At 57.1% G+C, this 11675-nt stretch overlaps 1 protein-coding gene across 1 annotated transcript; it reads right to left on the bottom strand.

Annotated features, from left to right (window-relative positions):
- Positions 1-4504: 4504 nt before the first annotated feature.
- Positions 4505-11032, bottom strand: RAD51 (RAD51 recombinase). The gene is made up of 10 exons (XM_054634311.2): positions 10987-11032; positions 9991-10100; positions 9436-9573; positions 8925-9042; positions 8277-8368; positions 7497-7591; positions 6546-6659; positions 6093-6222; positions 5431-5552; positions 4505-5171 (listed from the first exon to the last, which is right to left on the bottom strand). Exons 2-10 carry the CDS (start codon positions 10075-10077, stop codon positions 5048-5050), a joined length of 1020 nt encoding a protein of 339 aa, XP_054490286.1. The 5' UTR covers positions 10078-10100; positions 10987-11032; the 3' UTR covers positions 4505-5047.
- Between the last annotated feature and the right edge of the window lie 643 nt (positions 11033-11675).

The following is an 11675-nucleotide window of genomic DNA, read 5'->3' as shown; positions in this document are numbered from 1 at the left end:
GCGGTCCCCGCGCCCCGGCCGCTTCCAGCCGCGATCCAGCGCCTGCTCCGAGAACGCGCCGCTCTCCTGCCGGGCCCGGCACCACCACAGCCCCGGCTCCCCACGGCAGCAGCGGGACTTGCTCCCGCACCCTCTCCGCCCCTCCGCAGCTGGAGCGGCAGTGCCGGGCTCAGCCCCAGACATCGTCCTGGAGCGGCTCCTCCTTGCCATGGCGATGCTTGTCCCGATCCCTACACCCAAACGCCACCCCGGTCTTGCGGCTCCAGGACCCGCAGCCCACTCTGCCCTGGACCCCCAGCAGACACCGGCAGGACCCGGATCCCCAGGCCCAGGTCCAGGTCCTGTTCGCGGCCCCACCTTAGCGCCTCGAGCCCCGCGCAGCAGCGGGAGCAGCTCCCGGTCCGGAGCTCCGCACAGCGCTCCAGCGACGGCCCCGCCGCATCCCGGCATGAGCATCCATCGCACAAAGCAGAGCGGGGGTGGATCCGCCGGGATTTACGGGCGCGGGCGGGGCGGGGCCGGCTCAGGTGTGAGGGGCGGGGCCGGCTCAGGTGCGCGGGGCCCCAGCGCGGCTGCGCGGGGCGGGGCCGAGAGGATTTAAGCCCCGGGAATCGCCGCTGGCGCCATTTGCCCCCTCGGCGCTCGGAGGGGAAGGTTCTGTCCGCGCGGGCTCCATATCTTTGTTTCTTTTCTTTTACGCTTATTTTTATTTCTTTTTCACAGATACCTCCCCTCTCTCCCTCCCTTCCTCCCCTCCCCCACCCCCTACACCCTCCCCCCCCCTAACCCCCCCCCTCCCTCTCCCCCCTAGCCCTCCCCTCCCTCCCCCCCAAACCGCTCCCTCCCGGGCCGGTCCCCGCTACCCTTCCTATGCCCCCACACACCCCAGCCCTACCCTACCCCTCCTTTCTCCACGCTTCCTTCTCTCCCTAGCCCGGCTCCCACCTGCCCCCACATCCTCTTTCCCTTCCTCCCAATTCCTCCTTCCCCTCCTTCCTTCACCCTTCCTCCTCTTTCACCTCCCCCTGTTTTCCTTCCTCACCTTAACCCCCCCACCTGTGCTCCATCCTCGTCCTCCATCCTCCGCCCGTCCTGCCCCCGCCACCCCACCTGCCCCTGCCCCCCTCCCTGCTCCCCTGCACATCCCGACCCCTCCACCTGCCCTCCATCCTTGACCCACCCCGACCACCCCTCTGTCCCCCTGTTCCCATCCTCTGTCCCCCTGTTCCCGTCCTCTGTCCCCCCCTCCCTCTTTCCCCCGCAGCCGCGGGTCCCGGGGCGCTGCAGAATAAAGCCCAGAGGGCCGGAGCGGCGCCCCCGCTGTCCCTGGAGCCCCCACACGGGGCCGGAGCCGCTGGGCGGGTCCCCCCATTGCAGTGCAAAGCACGGCCCGACACCGCCGGGGTTCCGGCTGTCCCTACATCACACTGGGGGTCCCCGGGGTGGGGGGAAAGTTTGGGGGGCGGGGGGTGGGGGTTTGGTAGGGCCCCCTCCTCAGGAGGGGGTCCCGGGGGGGGGGAGGGGGGAGAAGGGGGGGGGGGTAGGGGGGGTAGGGGGGGTAGGGCCCCCTCCGGAGGAGGGGGTCCCTGGGAGGGGGGCGGGGCGGGCCCCCTCCGGAGGAGGGGGTCCCGGGGGAGGGGGCGGGGCCTGGAGGGGGATTCCCCCCTCCGCCCCGCTTCCTCCCCCCGGACCCCCTCCTCCGGATGGGACTCGGCTCGGCCCCCTCCCCGGGACCCCCTCCTCCGGACCGGGGCCCAGAGGGAGGGAGGGGGGCGGGGTGGAGTGGGCAGAAGGGGAGGGGCCGTTTGTTTGTCCGGTCATCTCTGTCTGTGCTCACGATGCAAAGCGACGCGACCCACTCTGCTTCCCCCCCAGCCCACCCGCCCCCCCCTCCCTCCCCCTGGGCCCCGGTCCGGAGGAGGGGGTCCGGGGGGAGGAAGCGGGGCGGAGGGGGGAATCCCCCTCCAGGCCCCGCCCCCTCCCCCGGGACCCCCCTCCTCCGGAGGGGGCCCGCCCCGCCCCCCTCCCAGGGACCCCCTCCTCCGGAGGGGGCCCTACCCCCCCAACCCCCCCAACCCCCCCCCCCCCCTTCTCCCCCCTCCCCCCCCCCGGGACCCCCTCCTGAGGAGGGGGCCCTACCAAACCCCCACCCCCCGCCCCCCAAACTTTCCCCCCACCCCGGGGACCCCCAGTGTGATGTAGGGACAGCCGGAACCCCGGCGGTGTCGGGCCGTGCTTTGCACTGCAATGGGGGGACCCGCCCAGCGGCTCCGGCCCCGTGTGGGGGCTCCAGGGACAGCGGGAGCGCCGCTCCGGCCCTCTGGGCTTTATTCTGCGGCGCCCCGAGCCCCGCGGCTGCGGGGAATGAAGGAGAGAGGAGGAGAGGGGAGGACGGGGAGAGAGGAGACGTGGAGGAGATGAGGAGGGGTAGGGAGGGGGGATCGGGGTACGGAGAAAAGCGGGAAGAGAAGGGAAAGGCCAGAAGGGAAGAGAAGGAACGTGGACAGAGGAGGGAGAGAGTGCGAATAGAAGGGATTAAGCGGGTAGGGACAGAAGAGGAAGGAGTGTGAGGGTTTGGGAAGTAAGGCGGGGAGAATTTGGGGGAGAGAGGGAGGAGGGGGAAAGGGAAAGAAAGCAGGGGAGCACGGGGAGAAGGAAGGAGGGGTAGAGGGGGGGACAGGAGGCGAGGCCGAAGCCCCCGCGCCCCACCTGAGGACGGCGGACACGGACGCGCCGTCCGCACCGAGCTCCGGGTGAGCAAATGGCGCCGGCAGAGATTTCCACGGATTAAATCACCTCGGCCCCGCCCCGCGCAGCCGCGCTGGGGCCCCGCGCACCTGAGCCAGGCCCGCCCCGCGCACCTGAGCCGGGCCCGGCCCCGCCCCTGGAACCGCCCCCGGCCCCACCTCGGGCCCCACCCCGGGCCCCGCCTCACGGAGCTCCGGCCCCGCCTCACGGAGCCCCGCCCTGCCCGCGGTGGGGGCGGGACCATCGCTCGCGGCCTCGCCCCTCTCACCCGGGCCCGTCCCTCACGGCTGGGCCCAACCGGGGCTGCTCCCGGCGATGGAACCGGGGCTTCGGGCCCGTGTCCGCTGGGGGTCTCGGGGCCGGAGGACCGGGGCGGGACTGGGGCCGGCGTGGGGACCGGGCTCGTCGCGGGCGGGAGGAGCCGCTCCGGGACGGGCGCTGGGGCGGAGCCCGGCGGTGCCGCTCCTGCTCCGGTTGCGGCCCCGCCCGGGCTCCGGCCGCGGTCCCGCCACGGCCCCGGAACCCTCCGAACTCCGCCGGTCCCCGCAGCGCCGGAGGAATATTTTCGGAATTTTTTATCCAGCGTAGGCAGATAATTCTCATAGAGAAAGCCCAAAAATAAAGGCTATGGGGTCGAGGTAGGTGGGAGGGGCGGGCGATGTTCTGCTTTAAATTAAAACACATTGGGAAAAATCCATCTGTGGAACAGCTCGTTTCCTCTCCTGGACTGGCTTCTGTGTGATCGGCTGCGATTTCAGCTGTTCGCATGGCATTTCCAGCCTGTGGGACTCCAATGGAATGCCAGGTGCTGAGCACAAGAGAACACAATGGGAAATCTCTCTGGATCAGGCAGTGTCCCAAAGGTCTGGCAGCACCCTGGCTGGAATTTGGGGATCCCAGCACAGCCCCTCCATAGTGTCCCTGTGAACCTGCAGTGCCCAGCATTCCTGGCTGGAATTTGGGGATCCCAGCACAGCCCCTCCATAGTGTCCCTGTGAACCTGCAGTGCCCAGCATTCCTGGCTGGAATTTGGGGATCCCAGCACAGCCCCTCCATAGTGTCCCTGTGAACCTGCAGTGCCCAGCATTCCTGGCCAGGGGTTGGGAGTTCCAGCACAGCCCCCCCAGCACATCCCGCTGCTTCCTCAAGTCCCCTTTAACCAGGATCCTTTTTTGGGGTGGAAGCACCCAAACCCAGCAGAATTGGCTTTAAGCAATTTTGGGGGATCTCCCCTCTCCTCAGCCAGTTCCTGCTGCCAAAACCCAGCCTGAGGCTCAGCTCCCCATCCCCTCAATCTCTCCAAGGAATTGCACTTGGATTTCCCAATCCAGCTGGGCAGCAATGCTGTTCTCCTCACTGTGTATCTTAACTGTAGGAATTGCTTAAGAAATAATTAAAATAAATTCAAAGAATGAAGAGACAAGAACTGCCAGCTCCAACCAAGGGCTGCTCAAGCCCCTTCTCAATGATCTGCTTTAATTAATCAATGCAAATGAACCAATTAAGATCACATCAAGATCACATTATTCTTTTTACTCAAGTTCTAGAGAAAAACTGCAGAATAGGAAAGAACCTTTTTAACCCCAAAACTTTTCTAGGAGATCCACAGGGCAGGGCTGCACTGCACCCCAAACTGAGGAGAAGTGGGAGCAAAGACAAACCCAGACTGAGATTCCTGGGAGATTGGTGCAGCTTCTGCCAGCCAGAACATTCCTTGGTCTGAACACACAGCTGAGAATCCCAGGAACCTGGGACATCATCAAGAGCCTTTTTATTAAAAGCAGATTTCCATGGAGAATTAACAGAATACAGAAAATTAAATGCAAAGGAACAGCTCCCCCAGCCCAGCAGGCTGCAGCATCCAAAAGAAAATGAACAGAAAGATGATGGATTGGGACCATCACCAATCCCAAATCCCTGGTGTGGAATATCACTCTGCTTTGGTTTATAGATCACCGCTTCTCTTAGTGGACAAACCCTTCAGCTTTGCTTCCAATTCACTGAGTTCCCAACTGTGGCCACCAAGATTCTGCTGCACCACGGTGGGATCCAGGGAAACACGCAGGGTCTGGTGCTCTGGGAATGTTGCTGAGGAAGCACACGGCCCTCACCTGTGCTTGCAGCCAAGGGAATCTCTTCCCAACAGCCATGGCTGAGCTCAGTGTGTCCCGACGCTTCCCAGGCTGACACGGCACAGCTTCTTCTGCCCGCTGCCTTGGGAAGTATCCCTAAGGTGCCACTAGGAAAGGAGCCTCTTACAGACACAGAGTCTTGGGATTCAGGGGAAGAAAAGGAGTTTTCAATCTTTAGCATCTCCCACTCCGTCGGCATTGATAGCAAACATGGCTTCGGCCTCGGGAAGGCACGGAGAGTCGTAGATTTTACAGATCCTGGTCTCACCTCGGCCTTTCCGCAGGTACAGCCTGACAGGGAGAGGGAAGGAAACAGGTCAGGATGGACTCCCAGAAAATCATCCTAATGCAGAAAGGAGTAAACAGAGCTGTAGGAACTGCCCAAGACATTCATTTCCCCATGGACTGAGGGCCCAGAGTGGCACTGAGCTGAAGCACAGGCTGGGCCTGTCATGGACAGACTGGAAAGCCCAGAAGTAAAAGCTACTTGGCCAATTCCATAAAACATTCCCAGCCCAGGCTCGTGGGATATGACCATCTCTTGTCTCACCTGGTGGTGGAAGCATGAGCAATGATATTGCCTCCGATGGGCTTTTTGGGATCTGCAGCAAACATGGCAGCTCCATCTACCTGTGCCACCACCTGGTTCGTGATGACGACGGCCACGCCAAACTGCAGGAGAAACAACCCAAACCCAATTATTTCCCACAATCAGAACAGAAAAGCAGGGAAAAGGACACAGGGGCACTCCTGGTGTCCATAAGTGTGGGATCCAGCCTCTCCAAACCAATGGGAGCAGAGGTGGAGACAAAGCCCTTGGGACCTTTTCTCCCTCAGCAGTGGGAGAAGCCTTGGGTGGATGAACCGACCAAACCCCCCCATTCCCATCTCACTGTGCTATTGGCATAGGAGGTAGAGCTGGGAAGGAGGGAGAAGTGGGGGTAAGCTGTTTTTTTAAGAGCTTATTTTACTTCTCATTATCCTGCTCTGATTTTGTAAGTAATGATGTCACTTCAAATCTCTAAGCTGAGCCTGTTTTTCCCTTGCTGCTAATTGATGAGTGTTTTCTCCCGGTCCTTACCCTAACTCACAAACCCTTCATTACATTTTCTCTCCTCTGTCCAGCTGTAAGGAGGGTGAGTGAGCGGATTTCATGGGTGCCTGGTGTTTGGGCAGCAGCAGCCCACGCCGTAAAGCCCAGGGGATGCTCACCTCGTCGGCCAGGCGCAGCAGCATCCGCAGGAACCTGGCCAGGTGCATCTGCCTGGCGGAGAGCTCGCCCCTTCCCGAGTAATCCGTGCGGTACAGGGCCGTGGCACTGTCCACGATCAGCAGCGCATACCTGGAAAGGGCAGGCGGGGCTCTAAGTCCTGGTTCCAATGCCAAGCTGCCTGCACAGCTCTCCTGCCAGCTTGGAAATCATCAGCACTGTTTCTAACCACAGCTCTAAACTGAGCTCCCAACTTGCTCCTCGGGCTGGCACTGGGGAACCATGAATTCCCAATGTTTGTGCAGCCACATCAGCTGGAGCCAGTTGCTGGCACCCAGAATTCCAGCAGCAGGATGTGCTGCTGACAGCTGACTGCCCATGGAGCAAGCTGGCTCCCTGGAGAATCAAAGGCTAATCCCATGTGGGAACAAACTCCGTGAAATCAGTGTAATTACCGTGACTCAGCCATCATGGCCGAGGCCTGGTACAGCAGCTGGGTCTGGTGGTCGGTGTTAAAGCCCCGAGCATAGGCCACATTGTCGAGGACATCACTGCCAGACAGGCCATACCTGCCAAATCAGGGAAAACAAAGGGATGAACCTTGAGTGACAACTTCATCCATAGCAGTTAGACAGGAACTTTGTCAAAAGACTGGAAGAAAAACTCACATCCCCAGCAGAGATAAAAACAGATGGAAAAAAATGCAACCTGTGGTGATGAAAAGAGAACGGAATGATTGGAACCATTTGAAATGGATAAGAGGAAATGGCCTCATGTGATACTAGGGGAGGTTTAGGCGGAATATTGGGAAGTCTCTAAGAGGAAAGGCTGTCCAGCCCTAGCAGTGGAGGCTCCATCCCTGGAGGGATCTAAAGCCATGTGGATGTGGCACTTGGGGACATGGGGGGCTCAGAAGCACCAGGGAATGGTTGTGCACAGGGATCTCCCAGGGCTCCTCCAACCTGAAAGACTCCCTGATTCCAAGGACACTCTGTACATGGCCAGCACAGACACACCTGTGCCTGCTGCAATCATTTCACTTCCTCTCCTTTGCTTGGCTGCTAAATATTCCCTGGTGACAGGGAACATGGGAGCAGTCCATGCTGTGGGAGAAGCCAGCAGGATTAAATTAAATTCCCTTCAGAAAGAGCAAACAGAACCCAGCCAGTCCTGTCCCAGCTGCCTGGGAAGCTCCCAATCCCTTCCAGTAGCAAAAGACAAGGAAATCACCTCATGCCAAGGGACAATGATACGAGAGCTCTGGGGAAAGAGCGGCAATGAGAGGAGAGGAATGGCAACTCTAGATCTTTCCAAAGGGAACACCTGCCAAATCAACCTCCAGACCTGTGGAAAACATTTTCCAACTGAGTTGTGAGCCCATCTATTCCTGTCTCCCACTCACTGACCTTTCAGCCACGGCCAGGAGCCGCTCTGGACGGAAGGTGCCCTCTGTGTCGATGTACATGGCCTTTCCCTCGCCGCCACCGCGGTCTATGGGGAGCTAAAGGAGAAGGAAAGGAAGGAACAGGGAATAAAGCATCCATAAGTACAGCAGATACTGCCACATGCCCTCACTGAGCTCATACAACAAATAACATCCAAAGTTATTGTGCCTAAAGTCCCATTTAGCTGGGAAAAGTGAAAGATCCCTGATCCCCATTGCTGCTGACACCTTCCTTTTGTAGTCCCTGTCACCCTGGAGTGCCAGCACAAGGGGGAATGGCTTCCCACTAACACAGGGCAGGGATAAATGAGATATTGGGAAGTATTGGGAAGAAATTCTTCCCTAGGAGGGTGCTGAGGCCCTGGCACAGGTTGCCCAGGGAAGCTGTGGCTGCCCCTGGATCCCTGGAAGTGTCCAAGGCCAGGCTGGATGGGGCTTGGAGCAAGCTGGGATAGTGGAAGGTGTCCCTGGCCATGGAACTGGATGGGCTTTAAGGTCCCTTCCCACCCAAACCATTCCAGCATTCCATGACTCTACAAAAGATGACAGGTGCTCAGCTTTGAGCTGGGAAGTTCAGGGAGTAAACTCAATGATCAAATTAAGTCCAAGCCTCTAATATTTTAGGGAATAGAAACTTCTAGACAGCAATAAACACTTAGAAAGTAAAAGGAAGTGCCCAAATTAGCAAATATCCCAAGGCTGTGGGGTCTGAATATTGGATTGTGATGAGGTGAACCCCCACCTGACAGGTGACAGCCAGGGTGTGACACAGCTGCGTCTTCCCAGTACGGAATTCCCCAAATAATTCTGTTATGGACCCTGTTTCTATTCCTCCTGAAGGGAAAATAACAATAATAATTATTAATAAAAATCAAAAGGTCACATGCTACATGTATGATCTATGTATCCATGTCACACATAAAATATTACATTTACAGAGACTCAGTTAAACACTGAATTTGGCTGAAAGGTTCACAGCTAAGAGGGAAAATTGTTTGTCATCATGAGGTTTGTTCATGCTGTGGTTAAGAAGTTCACTTGTGTTTTTGAAGATGCTGAAGAGCTGAAATTACTTGTTTTCATTTTTAGATTACCAGAGGAATGGGGAGATGGTGATGCCTGGTTTTGTTTTCCCTAAATGCATCATGGACTTAAAAAAAACCAGAAACATCCAAAAATGGACAGCTCTGGATCTTGCATCATGACTTAAAAGGACTAAAAACTATTTCTGCAGCTTCTAAAATAAAAGCAATTATTCAAGAGCAGTCCTAGAGGTTTTTCATCTAACCAGGACTTGCCTTCCATGGTTCTGTGCAAGGATCCCACTCATGGCAAAACCCCATCCCAATAAGTGAGGTTAAGCAGGGAAGAGAAATAATAAAATGCTGACCTTGGAGCAGCTTATCCAGCTCTTTGGAGCCAGTGGTGATCTGGATGATCTCCGACCGCCGCTGGTGGAATTCTGTGGCCGTGGTGAAGCCCATGGGAACCAGTTTGGCTGCCTCAGCCTGAGGGAAAACCCAGATGAGCAGTGCCAGAGGAGTTAATGCCATTTGTTAATCCCACAGTAATTAATATTTCCTGCCTTGTGGAGCGGTGCCTGTATCATTCCATGCACATTTCATAGACTTTGCACTAGTTGGTACCTATGAACAGAACTCAAATTCTGCTCCAAGAAAAAGCTCCAACATCCCTTTTATGGAAATATTCTCCCCTTTTCCCCCAACCTGTTCAGTTCAGTCCTGTCCTGGTACGTTTTGCCTTTTCCCATCACAAGTCAAGTCACACCTCTAATCACCCCTTACTGCCCTTTGGACACCTTCCAAATTCACCACAACACTTTCAGCCAGCAGAAATAAACCTGTGGAATATCTTGGGTTAAAGTTCCAGGACATGCCTACCAAGATTTTGTCGGCTTTGGCTTCACTGATGCCTTTAATGTTCAGCAGCTCCTTCTTTGGCGCATAAGCCACGGCCTCCACTGTGTGAAACCCAGCTTCTTCCAGCTTCTTCACATCATTGGCATTTATGCCACATTGCTAGGAGAGAGGGACGGAAGGAGAGAGGAAAAATTACACCTGTTGGTATTTTTGGGTCTTTCTGAGTTTTTTGTTCGGTTGGGTTTTTTTAACAGAACACATGTAAGAATTTAGCAACAGAGTTTTCGGTGTCACCTTGCTTTTAAATAAAAACGTTCAGGTTGGATATTAGTGAGGAATTCTTCCCTGGTGAGGTGGTGAGGCCCTGGTGGAGAGCCTGGAAATGCTCAAGTCCAGGATGGATGGGGATTGGAGCAACCTGGGGTAGTGAAAGGTGTCCCTGGCCATGGCAGGGTATGGAATGGGATGAACTTTTAAGGTTCCTTCCAACCCAAACCATCACAGGATTCCATTCTAGGAAAAAGAGAAGCAAGTGCATCTATGGAAAAGTTCCTCCAGAGGTAACTCCTCACCTACCTCTAACCTGGATATGAGCTGTGGCCCAAAGCTCTCCTCCTCTGCTGAGGTGTCTGCGCTGGCCTCCAGCTGCATCTGCATGGCCATGGCAGCGAGGCCCAGGACAGCCCCTGGAAGGAACCAGACATTTCAGTGCTCCCTTTTAGCAATAAGTTTTGTGGTCACATAAATCAGGATCATGGAGTTCTTAAAGCTGGAAAAGCCCTCTGAAATGGCCTCTGAAATGGCTGGGCTGTGCCCCAGAGCTTGCCCTCGGGGCTGCCACAAACACCTTGGAAAGGGCTGCAAGACCCTGCAGAGGATCTGCACCACGCCTGGGATTGCTGAGCAGGATGGCAGGCAGGAGCTGTCATGAGAAACTGAAGGATACAAGGGAATTCACACACCTGGGATATAACACACAATTTGAATATAATACTGACAGGACAAGTGGGAATGGATTCAAACTGACAGAGGGGAAATTTACATTGAATACTGGTAAATTCTTCCCTGTGAGAGTGCTGAGGCTTTGGCACAGAAAAGCTGCGGCTGTCTCTTGATCCCTGGAAGTGACCAAGGCCAGGCTGGACGGGGCTTGGAGCAACCTGGGATAGCGGAAGGTGTCGCTGTCCATGGCAGGGGGTGGAACTTCATGGCCATTCTGGCATTCCACGATCCCAACTTTACCAGGGCCCCGGCCAGCAGCACCTCCCAGGTACCGCCCGCCGGCGATCTGGAGCTCCCTGGACTCCGCACGCCGTGTTCCCTCATTGTGCTCAACCCCAGCCCTTTGTTTAACGCTCTCTATGGCTGCCCACAGCTGACGGCCTTGCCCACCCTCCGCCGCCAACGCCCTCAGGCCCCCGCACCGCGGAGGCGCCGGGGGAACCCCGAGAGGTGTCGGGGGTCCGGCGGCCCCGGGCCCGTCCCGCCCGCCTCAGCTCAGCTCAGCTCAGCTCAGCTCAGCTCAGCCCATTGCACCCCGTGCCCGTGCCCGCTGCCGTGCCCGTCCCTCACCGCGGCCCCGCTCCGGCCGTTCGGGCGCTCCCGCCGCCGCCTCACGTGACCGCTCCGCGCAGGCGCCGCCCCGCCCCCGGCGGCGCCTTAAAGGGGAGCGCGGGAACGGGGACCGGGATCGGGCGGGGATCGGCACCAGGGTCATGGGCAGCAGCCCCGGGGCACCGCGGCCTTCCTTTCTAATCCTCTTTCCTTCCTTTCTCTTTCTTGTCTTCCTTTCTGTTTCCTTTAACCATTTTTCTTTTCCTTCTCTCTCGCCCCTTTTCTTTTTGCCCTTCTGTTCCCGCTTTCCTTTTCTCTTCCCCCCCTGCTTTTCCTTCTCTTTCTCCCCTCTTCTCCTTTTTTATCTCCTTTCTTTTTGCTTCTCTCTCCTTTCCATTATTTTCTCTTATTTCCCTTCTCTTATTTTCTCTTTTCTTTTCCCTTTTGAAGCACAACCTCGTCCCCCCATAAATCCAGCGGCCCACGCAATTCCTGAGCAGTGACAATTCCTCAGAACTCAAGAACAAGCAGCTGGCGATCGAGACACGTCTGGAGCAGAGGTTGCAATTCTACACTGGAAGCTCCATCCCTTGACTTTGATGGAATCCCGTTGCCTTGAGGTCTTGCACAGAGTGGAGCTGCTGATTCCTGGCACATGGAAGTGAAGATTTCCATGATTTTTTAAAGCTGGATAATGGAATAATTTC

Source organism: Agelaius phoeniceus, chromosome 6 (genome assembly GCF_051311805.1).
Source record: "Agelaius phoeniceus isolate bAgePho1 chromosome 6, bAgePho1.hap1, whole genome shotgun sequence".
Lineage (NCBI taxonomy): Eukaryota > Metazoa > Chordata > Aves > Passeriformes > Icteridae > Agelaius > Agelaius phoeniceus.
This window is presented reverse-complemented; position numbering and strand designations above follow the sequence as displayed.